Source organism: Pan paniscus, chromosome 17 (assembly GCF_029289425.2).
Source record: "Pan paniscus chromosome 17, NHGRI_mPanPan1-v2.0_pri, whole genome shotgun sequence".
Classification (NCBI taxonomy): Eukaryota; Metazoa; Chordata; class Mammalia; order Primates; family Hominidae; genus Pan; species Pan paniscus.
In genome coordinates this window covers 48,716,381-48,731,083 of record NC_073266.2, presented here as the reverse complement: position 1 = coordinate 48,731,083, position 14,703 = coordinate 48,716,381, and the positions used below count along the sequence as shown (strand labels likewise).

At 35.1% G+C, this 14,703-nt stretch overlaps 1 protein-coding gene across 1 annotated transcript in view; it reads right to left on the bottom strand.

Annotated features, from left to right (window-relative positions):
- DSG1 (desmoglein 1) overlaps positions 1 to 13,371 on the bottom strand; it is a 36,027-nt gene extending 22,656 nt beyond the window's left edge. Inside the window, exons 1-5 of the mRNA XM_003830259.5 lie at positions 13,183 to 13,371; positions 4,920 to 4,955; positions 4,531 to 4,662; positions 3,194 to 3,349; positions 1,600 to 1,744 (exon numbers count right to left, since the gene is read on the bottom strand). Of these exons, the coding sequence (XP_003830307.2) occupies positions 1,600 to 1,744; positions 3,194 to 3,349; positions 4,531 to 4,662; positions 4,920 to 4,955; positions 13,183 to 13,230 (517 nt within the window). The 5' untranslated portion in view covers positions 13,231 to 13,371. The remainder of the gene's footprint in view (positions 1 to 1,599; positions 1,745 to 3,193; positions 3,350 to 4,530; positions 4,663 to 4,919; positions 4,956 to 13,182) is intronic.
- Positions 13,372 to 14,703: the final 1,332 nt, after the last annotated feature.

Below are 14,703 nucleotides of genomic sequence, written 5' to 3'. Positions count from 1 at the left end.
TTTCCAAAAAAGTGTTAGAGTTAGTTGATCCTTATGATGTGGACTTCACTGTCTTCCCTTTCTACTCCTTCAACATATGGATATCTTAGCTCTTTTCTATATCTTTGCCTAACAAGAAGATCACATTTTACTAGGAATCTAGACATTGATGATAACTGGGAAACAAAGGAAATGTGTTATTCTGGCTTTCTATTTCTTCTTCTAGCATATTTTCTTCTTTTTTAAAGGATGCTGTGGTGAAACAAAATGATAATAAGACCAGACCAACATTTTCCCAACTTTCTCAACACTTTCTAGCTATATGATCTTGGCCTCAATTTTTATATCTATAAATGGGGATGATATTACTGCCATCCTTACTGAATTCATGTGAGAATTAAATCATTAATAAGAGAAAACTATATAAAGTTCCTAATGAATAATGCACATTTGATAAATATACATTACTACTGTTTTGTTTTGGGTGATCCTTCGTCAAGTGCAAGGTAATTAGTAGATCTAAAGAAATGCTTGCTTAACTACACATATTGTCCTGTCTCTTATCTTTTTCATTAATTTTATAAGTAGTTTTGATGAAGATTATTAGATTATTGGAGAATGTGGAAAACTGCCAGTGCTCATTCATAACTTTGGAATTGTTCTCTACTCTCCAACTCCATTTTAAATACAATTTTCCTACAAATGCTTCACGGCATCTGTCATCCCCCACCTGTATTTATTGTAGCATAACCTTTAAATGCTTTCACTAGATAATTAACATTTATATACACTTATGTAATTTATATAATTAAATTCCATGCAACTATTGAAAGCAGTGAAACAATCTATGTGTCCTGATATGGAAATATGTTCAAAATATATTTATATAAAAATTCATGTTGTGGATTAGCATGTAACAGATGATACCATTTATGTTAAAAAAACATGTGATTTATGTTTACATAATTATGGAGCGCATGTACACAGTGCATACCTCTGAAGAATGGTACTAGGAAATGCAGACAGCAGATTTTTGTTCCCTTTTACTTTCCATATTACATAAATTTAATGAGCATTTTATAATAACACTTTTAAAAGTTGAAAGTATAGGTACAGTATTTTAATGAATAAAAGTAAAGTGTAGGGATTTTTGGAATTCACAAGAAATTTTATCACTTAAAGGTTAAATCACAAAAAGAAGTTTTGTGTGGAAGTGATTTCTATAAGTGATTTTAAAGTAGCTAACTTTAAAAAAGGGGGAAAAACGCAGTAAGAGCAGAAAAGGGTGGGATTGTCCTTCTACACAGTTAGACTGGGAGGCTAAATTCACATCCCGATGCCTCTGCCACCATTGTGCAAAATGCCTTTAAAATTTCTTGTTAGGACTCTTCTACAGGGCTGGCCTGAGAGTTATGTGAGAAAAATCCTCCTCATTGCTTTGGAATCACGCCTTGTGTCCCTCAGTTTGGAGCTGCTTCCGTAGTTGAAAGGAAAGACTTGCTATTCTGCATCTTTTCTATAGTTTATCTCTTACATTCATGATGTGTACTTTGACATAGTTTAGTCTCCAGTTAGGTGCCTGGCTGTTAGGAGTGATTTGGAAGCCACTACATTACTTACTTGCATTAGAATTTTCTTCTATTTGTCCTGCAAATGTAGCCATTGAAAACACTGGAGGGTTGTCATTTATATCCAAAACCCTGACTCTGAGCTCTAGAGGCCTCTCTAAATCTTGGCCCATTGAGTTCAGAGCTCGGCAGTAGATCTGGGAGAGAAAAGATAAATAATTATACAGTGAAACACAGATTTATTAAGTTCTTACTTTGAGCATTATGCTAGCACTGTGGCGAATTAAAAGAATTATTATGTCTACTTAGAACATAGGCACAAGCCCTACTTACAGTCACTAAGGGAAAGCAAATGTGGCATTCTTAAGCTAGGTAGTAGCTACATGGGGGTTTATATTATTATCATGATTATTATTATTACTACTATTATTTGTATTTGAAGCGTCCCAAAGTGTAATGTGTACTATTTTACAAAATGGCATATTTCATATATAAAGGCATTGTGATACTAGCCTGGGCAATATAATGAGACCCTGTCTCTAAAAAAATAATAAAGACGTAAAAAAATGCATTATGCCCCAAGAAAAGCTAACAGGGTAGCATGCCTTTTTAAAGTTTGTGGGGGATCATTGTGGGACAGAAGGGAGAAATAGAGATTTGGAATCGAAGGCTAAAGAATTAAAGTTGTGTGAGGAATACAGGCAGGCGGTGTGAGTGAAAACTGCAAATATCGATTATTATTTGAAGGTATTTTGGGATACGGATTGGTGGGATTTTAATAGAAGAGGTAACAGGAGCAAAATAGGGTTTCTTTATTTCTATTTTTAATATTAAGAAGTGTTGGCCATGATGATAGAGAGAAATGGGAGTAGCCAAGGAGCCAGCAGAAGGGAGACAGAAAACAGAGGTGATGGAATGATTCTCCAAGTAAGTGGCAATTATAGGACCATGGAAATGTCTTGGAATATGCTGTGAGAAAAAGCAAACAATTGATCCTGCTTTTGATTTAATGAAGAACATTTCTGAGCTGGGCGAGTGAGAAATAATTATGGGAGTTTGTGATGGATGGCCTCAGCCTTTTTCATAAAGTTGGTCACAAGGTCAACTGCTTAAAGTGGAAATGAGGTTGAGGGTTTGAAGAGATAGGATACTTAAGCTATGTGACAGCTCCTGTAAAGAATGGAGTGAGATTCACTTAAGAATGGATGCATTTTCAAGGTGCATTTGGAGCTCAGGTGAGCTTGAGGAATATGAATTTATAGTAAAGTATATTTGCTCAGAAAACAGTCCTGCAGTAGCTCTAGAATCATTACTTGACATTAGACTTAAAATAAGGTCACATTCTTTACTGAATTTTTTAAAAAAGGAAAAATTAAAAAGTTAGGTAATTGTCCTTCCAAACAAATACTCTAGTTTGCCAATGAGGACAGTATAGAGGTTAGCATTTTTGCTGACACTTAAGTGAAACATTTCCTTCTCTCTTAATCTTTGTATTTCTTTTCAGTCATGGGATGCTCGTGAATTAAGAACCAACCAAAAATGCCAAATATTGAGACTCTTCAAATCAAATTAAGTATGATCTGAGATTAAGAACTTCTGAGAAGAATTTAAGCATGAACATATATATTGACATGAGGTCCACTTACAATGAAGAAAGGAGTGACCTCTCGATCAACTATGGATGTTATATTAATTTCACCAGTTTTCTGATTAATGACAAAGATCCCATATGGTGGCTGATCGATTCCTACTCCAGAGATGCGGTATGTAACTTGCTGGTTTGCAGCACAATCTGAGTGAATCTGCAGAAGGAACACAAGTAAAAATATTAGAGGGAGCAAATAGAGTTCTATATTTGATATATGACAGCTTTCTTGAGAGTTGTTGCATGTGATGACCTTGTTATTTAGGAAATGTTGTCAATGGAGATTATTTTCCTAGATAAGAGTAACAATTACAGCTCTAATATTTTCAATGGTAACTGACAATGTAATCAAAGAAATTCGGTTTCTGCTTCTATCAAACATGAAAAAATGCAAAATATCACCCTACCATATCTAAGTCTATGCAATCATCATGCATGACTTCATTCATTCAACAGTTAAAATTTGATCTTGTATTATTTGCAGGTCCTGTGCTTGCACTGGAGCTACAGAAGGAAACTCCTTGCCCTCTTAAGGAGTTTATCAATGTTGTCATCATGCAACTTTAATCTTCAATATGTTTTAAATGTGAAGTTTTCGAAGAAAGTAGATTTATTTAGGTGAGAAGAGTTATCTGGGTTTGAGTGGAAGCTCTGAATTCTGAAAATGGGAAGGGTGTATTAGCAGAAAAGGAAGAAGACCATGCGAATAAATGGTTATAGAAACCAGAACTCTTTCTTTGAAATAAAATATTGTTTGGCTGTAAACAAATCTTAGTGGGGAGTATTTGTGAGTGTCTGTGTGGATGTATGTGTATATTCGTGTGTGTATCTGTGGACATGTACATCTGTGTGTTCATGAATTTGTGGGGGGTGTTTCTGAGTGTGTGTGTGTATGTAGAAAGGAAGATATGGAAAAATGAATAGAAAAGGGGTATGAGAGAGGGCACTATATGAATGTTAATAAACAAAAAAGTAGGAATTCAATTCTAATAAATTGTGAGGCAAAAAGAGCACACATTGAAGTAATTCCTTTGAATGTGTTGAAAGCCAAATTCTTTATTAAAATAATGATCTTTTTTCATCTGGAGTTTGGGATAACACATGATCATGTGTATGCATTTCACCAATGAGGTGAGTCAACGTTTACCTGTTTCTCTGAGCACCTGCATTTCTTAATTTCTCCTTATGAGTTTCAGTTTTCATCATCTAGATGACTATAGTTCTGTTCTGTATCGTAGCTTCTCGGTGAGACATGTTCATGAAATATTTAGCAGACAGTTTCTTTTGAAACTTTATCCATTCTGATTTTCAATGTTATGCTTTGGAGTTGATACCTACTTTGGCGATTGGGTTCCTCTTTGAGTTGTCTTCACCTTCACGACAGGCTGCTGCGAACTTGATCCATTCACGTTTCTGCCTTCGAATTGAATGCCATTTGATGGTGCCATTTTTAGTGTTATAATCTCTTACCTTAAATGACAGCAATAAATAAATGGTATATATTAATTTGAATTCGTAATTCAAATTCCACTGAGATTTTTGGAAGAGGTTATAATCTCAGAAATAGAGGATGTTTAATTGGGAAAATTGGTAATTTTGGTAATCTATTAATTTTAGCATTATATGAACTTGACTTATGAGAATACATTTTCTTCAGAAAATATATTGTTATTCTCAAATTATTTTCTTGTTTAAAAATTTGGAAAAATGGATTTGTTATATATTACCTGGATTCGGAATTCACTGTTAACTTCTACCACCACCTGTAAAAAATAAGATAATCACACTAGTTATTTTTTAATTAAATGCTTTAAAATTTATATTATCCAGTTACTTTAAAAACAACATGAAACCATAGGCTTGTGAGTCATTAAAATTATTTTATCAGCCAAATAGCAGGTGGATTTGGTTTAGGTCTTGGGTCTGATGATGATGCTAAGAATTTTTGTTTTTACCTTTCAATTTACTCTTCTTTTTATTACTATTATTTTGTACTTGTATTTCTCCCTAAATAAGAAATTTTTAACTTTTAATTGAATTTATTCAGAATTGCAAAGTATGAAAACTTTATTTGTATAACTGATATAAGAAAATTATAGTTTACATTTAAAAATACTAACAGTAGTAATTAAAAAATATAAAAAGGTTCTTTTTATAGTTAATTTTAATTGTAGCATTAAAGAAAATATGAACTTAATGTCTCTATCTACTTTAAAAAAATTGCCACAATAGATAATTCAGAAAATAAGTATTTATGATCAATATGAGAAGTATAAAAAGATAATGTTTTTGTTATGAGAATTACATATCCATTGTGTATCTAATATTAATAATTATGATTGTTATTACTCTTATAATTTGTTAAATAATAGCTAGGTATTAGGTTATGTATTTATGTAAATCTATGCACTTAATCTTTACAACAAATACATGTGGTCACCACTAATACTATCTCCATTTTACAGATGAGGAAATTGAGTCTTGGATATTAACCTATGGCTAAATATAATTCAATACAATTTAGCATAAATTTTCACTTGAGCTGTGGGTTTTACAATAAAATATGAGATAGCCTATTCCCTCAAGTAAATTACTACTAAGAAAAGCATGCTACAAAGAATTTATATTGCAACTTCAAGAACTCAAAAAATTCTGATTTTAAACTAACCTATTATCCTTGTGATTGGTGATATTTACATACGACAATAGGAATACAGCATGAAGAAAAAAAAAAGAAAAGTAAATGGCCCAAATTTTAAAACATGTAACTGAAATGTTATCTGTAGAGCCCATCTTGGGTGCAGAACTGAAATGATGAAATGGTGTTCATGTAAATGCATGCTCCTTGCTACCTGTGAATTTATGAACACTTTTCCCTCTCTCTTGTTTGTGAGTGTGGGATGGGAGATGGGCATACCTTATTTGTGTGTTTGAAAGCCATTTCTTCATAGCTACAGAATTGTGCATGCGTCTGTTATCTGTTATTGCACTTCCCTTACTGCATTGGAGCACCAGTGCTTGCTGTTTGTTTTGGAAAGCTATGCAGATGACTAAGAAATCTTTCCAGCTTTATGAAGCTGGGTCATTCTTTTTCCCATGAGAGACAACTTGGGCAGAAGACCAAGTAGCTTTCACCATACAGTCAGACTCTCAATTGGATTTGTAATCTAAAAACCGCCAAGTCTGCTTAAAAATGTGGTGGGTTGGTGTAAGCTTATTTTCTGTTGCTCAGAGTCTAGAATAAACTCTGATACAAAGTCACTCTTGGACTTTGAAAGGCAAAATAGTGAAATCTGACTCTTGATAGAGTTGGAAAATCTTCAACGCATTTCCCCAATTCTCTGAACTTTAGTTTTCTCACTTGTAAAATGACAAGAGTAGACTAAATTTTATACAGGTAACTTTCCAGCTGTAATATTAAATGCCTGTGTGCAGTAGGAAAATATTGAAGTATTTAGATGTGGGAAGGGCATGATAAATTGTGGTTTTAAAGCTTACTCTGACAACAGTTGGTAGGACTAGTGGGAAGAGGCAGTGATTACAGACGGTGAGCAGTTGAGGGTCTCTGTATCAAAGCAGACTGGAGGTGAGAAGGAGGTACGCTGGAGCAGAGGCAGAGGGAATGGATGGGGAAAGATCAAGGGATACTGCAGCATAGCATTGGCAGGGCTTGAGAACAAATGGGATGGGGGTGTTCGAGAGAGGAAGGAAGCTCAGGGGATGGCAGTTTTAAACTGTGGGATCGGGAACAAGACAGTAATAGAATTTAGCAGATTAGAATACATTGAGTTTGAGATGCCAGATAATGCCTGGGTGAAGATGATCAGCATTTGGAAACATGGATCAAAACTTGAGCAAAAGTTCAAGCTGGATATGTAGATTTGAGGTAGATCTGCTCAGGCAGGATAGTTGAAATCGTGAGAATTTGAAATTTCTAAAGTAGAGGATACAATCAAGAATCAGCCTGCAATTGAGGATAAAACTAGAAGAATTCCTACATTTATAGAACTAGGAACAACGACAACAAACAAACAAAAAAAAAGGAAGGAGAGGGCCGGGCGCTGTGGCTCACGCCTGTAATCCCAGCACTTTGGGAGGCCGAGGTGGGTGGATCACGAGGTCAGGAGACTGAGACCATCCTGGCCAACATGGTGAAACCCCGGCTCCACTAAAAATACAAAAATTAGCTGGGCGTCGTGGTGCGTGCCTGTAGTCCCAGCTACTTGGGAGGCTGAGGCAGTAGAATCAATTGAACCCGGGAGGCGGAGGTTGCAGTGAGCCGAGATTGCACCACTGCACTCCTGGGGACAGAGCAAGACTTTGTCTCAAAAAAAAAAAAAAAAAAAAAAAAAAAAAAAAGGAAGGAGAGAAGGAGTGGCGAAAGAGAGAAGGAATGGCGAAAGAAACAATAGGAAAATATAATGCATTATAATGGAGGTCAGAGGAAAAGGAAACCGGAAAGACAGATGGGATTGAAAGAGATGAGGTAAAAAAAGTTGAGCAGAGTGAATTCTGAGGAAATCCCGAGGTTCTGAGGGACCTTCAAGAGAATATTTTTAGCTGGATGGAACATGCACTTGCTTGACAGCAAGGGATTAGGAAATGAGAGGAGGAGAGGAGGACATAAAGATGGTCACTTTTTCAAGACATTGGTGATAAAAGGGAACAGAGGGACAAGATAGTAGCATTTTTTTTTGAGAGAGGGTAACCTAAGGATTTTTGAAAGTTAAGATAGAAGCTAGGAGGAGATTTTGATTTAAAAGAAGAGATGTTCAGCAGGAAGATTCTCATAGAAGTGTTGTGATAGGGAGAGCAGGAGAGAATGGGCAGAAAAAGAAAGGACCTCAAAGACAAAGGCAAGGAAAGATAGAGATTAAAATCGATCAATTAGGAAAGGGAAATTGGAAGACATTGTACTAAATGACCTAGACTTTGTCCCTGGAGTAAGGGTGAGGTGGATGGAGATTAAAATCAATAAACTGGGGAAGGGAAATTGGAGGACACTCTCCTAAATGACCTAGACCTTGTCCCTGGAGTAAGGGTGAGGTTATTTTCTGACAATTAGGGGAGAAGTTTGGATTCCCAAATGAGTTTGGAGTCTGTGCTATGGAGGCTGTGATGGAGATTTACCTAGAGATGAACACAGAGGTTATCAGGCTGACTGAGTATATCTCAGCTGTTTTGCCCAGTGGATAGGGACGTTGGGGTAAGTCATTAAATCAATCTGTGCTCAGTTTCCTCAGCTGTATATGAGACTAAAAGTCCCCTCTAGTCCTAAAATTCTATGAAAACAGTAAATAATTCACCTGAAATACATCCTCAATGAGTTTTCCCTTCATTTCTGTTTTAGGAACCAATCCATTTATGTACTTTATAAAAGCTACAGGAGACAAAATCACAGGCTAATTTTAATAAATCCCAATTACAGTAATTTTTAATGTTTTCCTTTTTAATATTGAAGTTCATGCTTCCTTGCACATAATAAAAATGGGTTTGAGAGTAACAAGCTATTTTTATTTAAAAAATCTCTTGCATTTAATAATTGTGAGATGGTCTTCCAAGTCACTTTTTGCTAAGCGTTGAATTCTAACATAATTGTTACGTTTTTGTTAAGCATTCAATTCTAATGTAATTGTTAACTTTTATATACATCGCAAGGATGCACTTGAAACAAAGCTAAAATATCACAATTTGCTTTATTTAAAAACCTCCTCTTATCTTTCCTTTGTACTGCTCTGACAAAGGATATCAGTCTGAGGTTGACAGCACCTTAATGGGTTGAATTCTCTAATTTATTCTTTTCGTTTGTGTATTTTACAAGTACATACTGAATGTGTATTATGTGGATCCAACACTAGATTAAGACTTTTAAAGGCCTGAAAATATTATAGTAAGTCTCAGGTGAAATGTAAAATGAATTTAATACTACACCATTAACATGTTGGGGAAATCCAGTATTATTATTTCTATGTTTAATAGCGTGATAATTTTTTGGAGTGTGTGGGGGAAGAGCTGTATAAACTATCCAAAAACTTCCTTGTGGTACCTCTGCTGTGTGTGATTAGACATCTTTTGAGCAATCTTGCACTGGTGCAAGGCACTATAAGGGATACAAAGGCAAATCAGACACAGAACCTGCCTTCAAATAACTTACAGTCTTGCAGTTTTGAGAGCAACAGGCAACCATTAATTTGTAGAGATATGATTTCTCATTAGACAAGTATGAAAAACTGTGGCCTATTCTCATAGACCAATTAAGAGCATGGATCAGCAGCCAATGGCATTTAAAAAAATTTGATCTGTCTAAGTCTATTGAAGGAATTTGCATATCAAGCATAATCAGCAAGGGTGGCATGACCCAGCACTGGGCAAGGGTGTTCCCTGAGTTGAGGGAGCATTATAAATCTAATTGCGGTGCCTGGCACAGCAGGCTTCCTGCTGATATGTTAGGCAATGTCTATTAGGACACAGGGATACTCAGCAACCAGGTCTTTGATGAATGTGTTGTGGAGAAAGAGTTACCAGAAATTAAGTGCTCTGGGTATAGATAAGATAATTTTCTAGATTGATGAGATTTGTTAAATAAGTGAATCTTATTCTAGGGTCAGCCTTTCAGATTTAAGACAGCATTCTTCAGTGCTTTAGTTTCTACTCTTTTCCTAAAACAGGGATGACAAAATGTTTTTACTTTGTGGCAACTCAAACCAATTGAGTGATGATAAATTTGTACTCCTTGTTTCTGTAAAGGTGATAGAAGATGCTAATCCTAAATCTGCAGCGAAATAATAAAGCTTTTATGAACACCATATAACTGTTAATGATGACACTTGAATGCAATTTGTAAGTTTCACTGAATACGTGAACAGAAATATTCCTTCCATTTTCTACAAAATATTTTACTGAAACACTGATCTCTATACTACATATCACTATAATACACGCTCAAGAAAGCACAAAGAGCTCTCTCTTTTGCTTGTCTTCTGTTTGGTCTGTACTAGTTTGTTAGTTCTTCTCTTGCTTTAGGCATCTGTGAACACAATTTTGGGGACTTAAGATGTCTTCAAGTAAGTTTAGGAATTATGTAATGAAATGTGTATTATTTTCTGTGTATTTTAGCCTGAGTGATGAAAGTACTCTTAAAAACTCCTGCTCATATTTTACAGAATTTCAGTTCAGTTCAAACTGTGGAGTTAGTTTATCAGGTGGTCAGAGGGTTGGGTTTTTTTGTTTGTTTGTTTGTTTCGAAATGAAATATTAACCCATAGAAAGAGGGGGAAAATGGTTACTATAATGAACCAAAATAATCAGATCATTCATGGTCATAGATAAAAGTCATTTTCTCTGTTCTTTGAGCTTGAGCTGCAGAAATTTACCTTTTTAGAAAAAGACATCTTCAGATTTGTATTGACTTAAATGGACTAATTGGACCTGGCAAAGTTGCAAGTAATTTTCAGAAATCATTAAAACCATAGAGATCCCTCTGGCTCTGTTTTGCTTTCCCACAGTGACCATGCTGTACTTTTTACCATTGTCATATACATGCACACAGATTTCTTTTATTTGGTGCATAAGAAGCATTGTTCTCAGGCCTAGAGAAAATACATTCTAACTCCTTTCTCTACTCCATACACTGATTATATGGAAACAAAAAGAAGAATGAAAAATAGATGCAGAATTAACAAAATGTGTTTGACTTGCAGTGTTATAGCAGGTGTAATCTCTTGTCTGTCCAGGAGACTTGTCAGAACAATAGAATAGCCACAGAACGATCTTGATTGCTGTAAGAGCAGCTCCTCCAGCTTTGTTCTCCCTGATTTAACCCACTCATTTGAACAAGGTTCACAACCTTCAGATGCATTGAGATGAATACACAGTATGCTTGCAAACCAATAGTTACCCAGTTCTCAGGTAGATTTGCTTAAAAGACACTACCAATTTAAATATCTTAAAGGCCTTAACAATTGTACAAATACACTTCCTAATGCAGGTTCCCGCTTATTGACTTTGAGTAGAGACGAATATAAAGACTTTACATAAATTTTTTTCATTTTTTGGTAAAAGCATGCATTTATAATGAGACTAGGAGAAAGATAACTGAAAGAATTTGCTATAGTGGTGGTTGTTTTATGAAGAAAAGAAGTATTTTAAAGAAAAATACAGATTAGGAAACTCCAAAGCACAATTACCAAAATTATCCCATGTGGTAAAATCTGTACTTAAAATAAATTTTGATCTTCCAAACCTTAGAAAGTGAAATGTTTTCCAAAAAAACCTATGATGTCAACATGAAAATGAAACATTGTAATTCATTATAGTGTAAGTTCTTTGAGAAAAAATTTTCATAAGGCATGTGGGAGACTTGTGATTAATTTCAATATAAAATAAGGTAACCTCCTCTTCCCCCATTCCCAAAAAAACCCCCATAAACCAACAAAAAAACAATCTAGGCACAGCTAGAGAAAGTTCGATAAAGATATATGATTTTGATGATGATACATTTTATTGAAGAATGACTAAATAGGAAGTGGCTGTTTAAAGAAATTTGATATGCTATAATTAATTTGAAATAAATAAATCAACAAATAAGGCACATCTTAGAGATTCTGTGAAAGTTAGTGTACACCTATCTGAACAAGCTGATCAACTAAAACTATAATAGCTCTTAATGGATCAAATTTATTTGAAATTTTAAGTAAAAGTGCTTGATTACTGACAATATGAAACTCTCATATTTCAAATGACATACTGTATAATGATCAGTGATCCCTACCAAATCCTAAGTAATGAAATCAACTGATCCTAAATATCCACTGAAAAGAGCATGGGATAGGACTAATGTTTGAAGGAAAGCTTGGAACCAAAGCCACCAGCTTACTGATGCTCATTTATAACTAAATCCACTGATTATGTCCCGCCTTAGTTAATAAAACTGAATTCAAACTAACCATCATACTTTGAATCAAAGATCTAACTTATTATACCAACCAACCCAACATTCCAGTTCAAAAATTAAGCAAGTAGAAACAAATGTGAACCACAGCACTATACATCCTGCCAAGCTGGAGTGCAATTTACTTGGCACCTGCCTTTTTGAATTACATTAACCTTACTGTGAGAGAGATTACAATTTTCAAATTTTCACTGAAAGTGAAATTGACATAATACATTAGTGGTGCACTTAGTATTATCTCTACAGCAAGAAAACTAATTACATGTAAGGGGGCAATGATAAAGTATTTAATTACATTCGTCAGACTATCAAGTGCACAACTTTTATATCGCAGTCATCACTGACATTCCAGTAGTAAGATCGAGTGTAATAATAATTATACTTACTCTTTAATTATAGCCACTTCTTCACTTAATATATCATTTATAAACCTCCTGTACTGCCGTTTTTTGAAATTAAAAATGTTTTAAATAAAATCATAGTTAAATAGTGCGAGGCTTTTTATAGTAGTGATACAGATTCTAACCAAATATGCAACTGATGACTTTATTTGGATAGCAAGACCAGCCACAAACTGCTACGATTTTAAATTATGTGGTGCTATTTTTATGTTTTAAAAATTAGAGTAATTCCACCATCAAACATACAAAAAAATAAAAAAAAAAAACAGGTTAAAAATCCAGACACACTTGTGATATTTAGTTTAAAAGCCCTCTTGCAGAAGAGATTTTGAACCACAAAGTGCTACTAACTAGCGATAGGAATTTCCTAAATTCAGTCTTTTCCCAGCATGACTTAGCAATGACTTCAGTGTCAGAGATGTAATACAATGAGTTGACACTGAGGCATTAACATGATCTTGAGTCTTCAATTAAAGAGAGAAATGCTATTGAAAAATCTAGTTCATAAAATCATCTTGTCATTAATATACATTTTCAATGGGTTTAGGTTAGAAATAATGCCCACTAACATTTTCTAAAAAGTTTTCACTTGTTTACAATGGGCACGATTATGAAGGACTTTTACCAGAATCCACTCACCAGAAAAATGAACAGCACTGCAACTACTCTGAAGAAACTCCAGTCCATCTCTGCTGGATTCTCTTACATCCAAGACCAAGGGAGTTTTGTTTGTTCTTCTCTGTTCTTTTTCTTTCTCCCACTCAGCTGGTGTCTGATTAAAATAATTTCTCAGTAGATGTTCTTACATGCAGGCTTTGAGGTGTTTCTGCCTTCCTCTGGGAGAAGGACTGAAGGTACGTATAACCAGTCTGGATCCCCACCCTAAAAACTTGGGCTGGTCTCACTGAAATGCTTGACAAGATCATCATTGCTCCCAGGTAAAAACTTGGGGACACACCCTTCCTCCAGCTGAAAAGCGACTCTTGATGGGGCAAGGAAGATTCACTCCTTTACTGAATGTTTTCAGTGGCAGGCTCTTAAAGTGAACAGAAATACCGAGGGTTATACAGGTGATGGGGGCTTCTCACCCCATGCTTTCTTTACAGGTGGTTTAGTTTCTCCCCATATTAAACAGGCAGGTATAACTTGAATGCTCATCTTATTCATTCCATTATCTGTTTGTAGCCAAACCCTCAGGTCATAGTAGAAAATGACAAACTTTCCATTATAGTAGATGTTGGGAAAGTTTCAGTTATTTTCGGTTGTTAAGAGACAGAAAACATGCTAATGCAAGACTGAGATTTTTTAAAGTTATTAATTCAAACAAGTAAAACCATGATACTTACAATTATTAGATCCTCTGCATAAGTCACAATTCCCATTAACTGACCAGCCTTCAGTCTAAGGAATCCTCCATTATCCCTCTAAAGAAATTATTTTCTCTCCCTAATTATTTTTCTTTCTTTATGATTCTTTTTTTAATGCAACAAAATAAAAATTTAAATATTACTAAACTTAAGGGTGAATAGTGAGAACCACCAATTAAAATCCTGATAATAACTTTAAAAATGAGATTCGGTGCCTGAAATACTAATGGAAACACAGAAAGCTGCTCAGCAGGTGAGGTGGGTTAAAAGTCAATGACAATTCCTAAGCACAGAGCCAAGAATCTGTACAGTGAGCCAACTAGAACATAGGGAATACACTGAAGAAATGGCTGCCTACACAGGTAGATGGGAAACTGAATGCAGCCCTGAGGTTTGTGAAAATAAATAGCAACCTTCACAGGGCAGCATTTGGACATATTTTTGGACTCTCTTCTCTTCCCCTGGCAACGTCTAGTATAAATATTGTGAGTGGCAGGAAGCTCATAGACACTGGATGCCCTCAGAGTTTGAAACGGCTACTTGGAACAAGAGACCTACCTGATAAGATGTTGATTATGGTCAAAAAGATACTCAAAATGTCTCCAAAAGGAAGAAAATCTCTGAGGGTCAGAGGGTCTATAGAAGGCTGTCATTTCACTACAGATTTGTGGCAAAGAAGATGTGTGGTTTGAATTTCCATATTATCCATCATACAGTGTGGAGGGGAGGAGATAGGCTGCCCATGTTTATTTGCAGTGAATAAGAATGTTTATGATTGTAAATAGCAGATGTA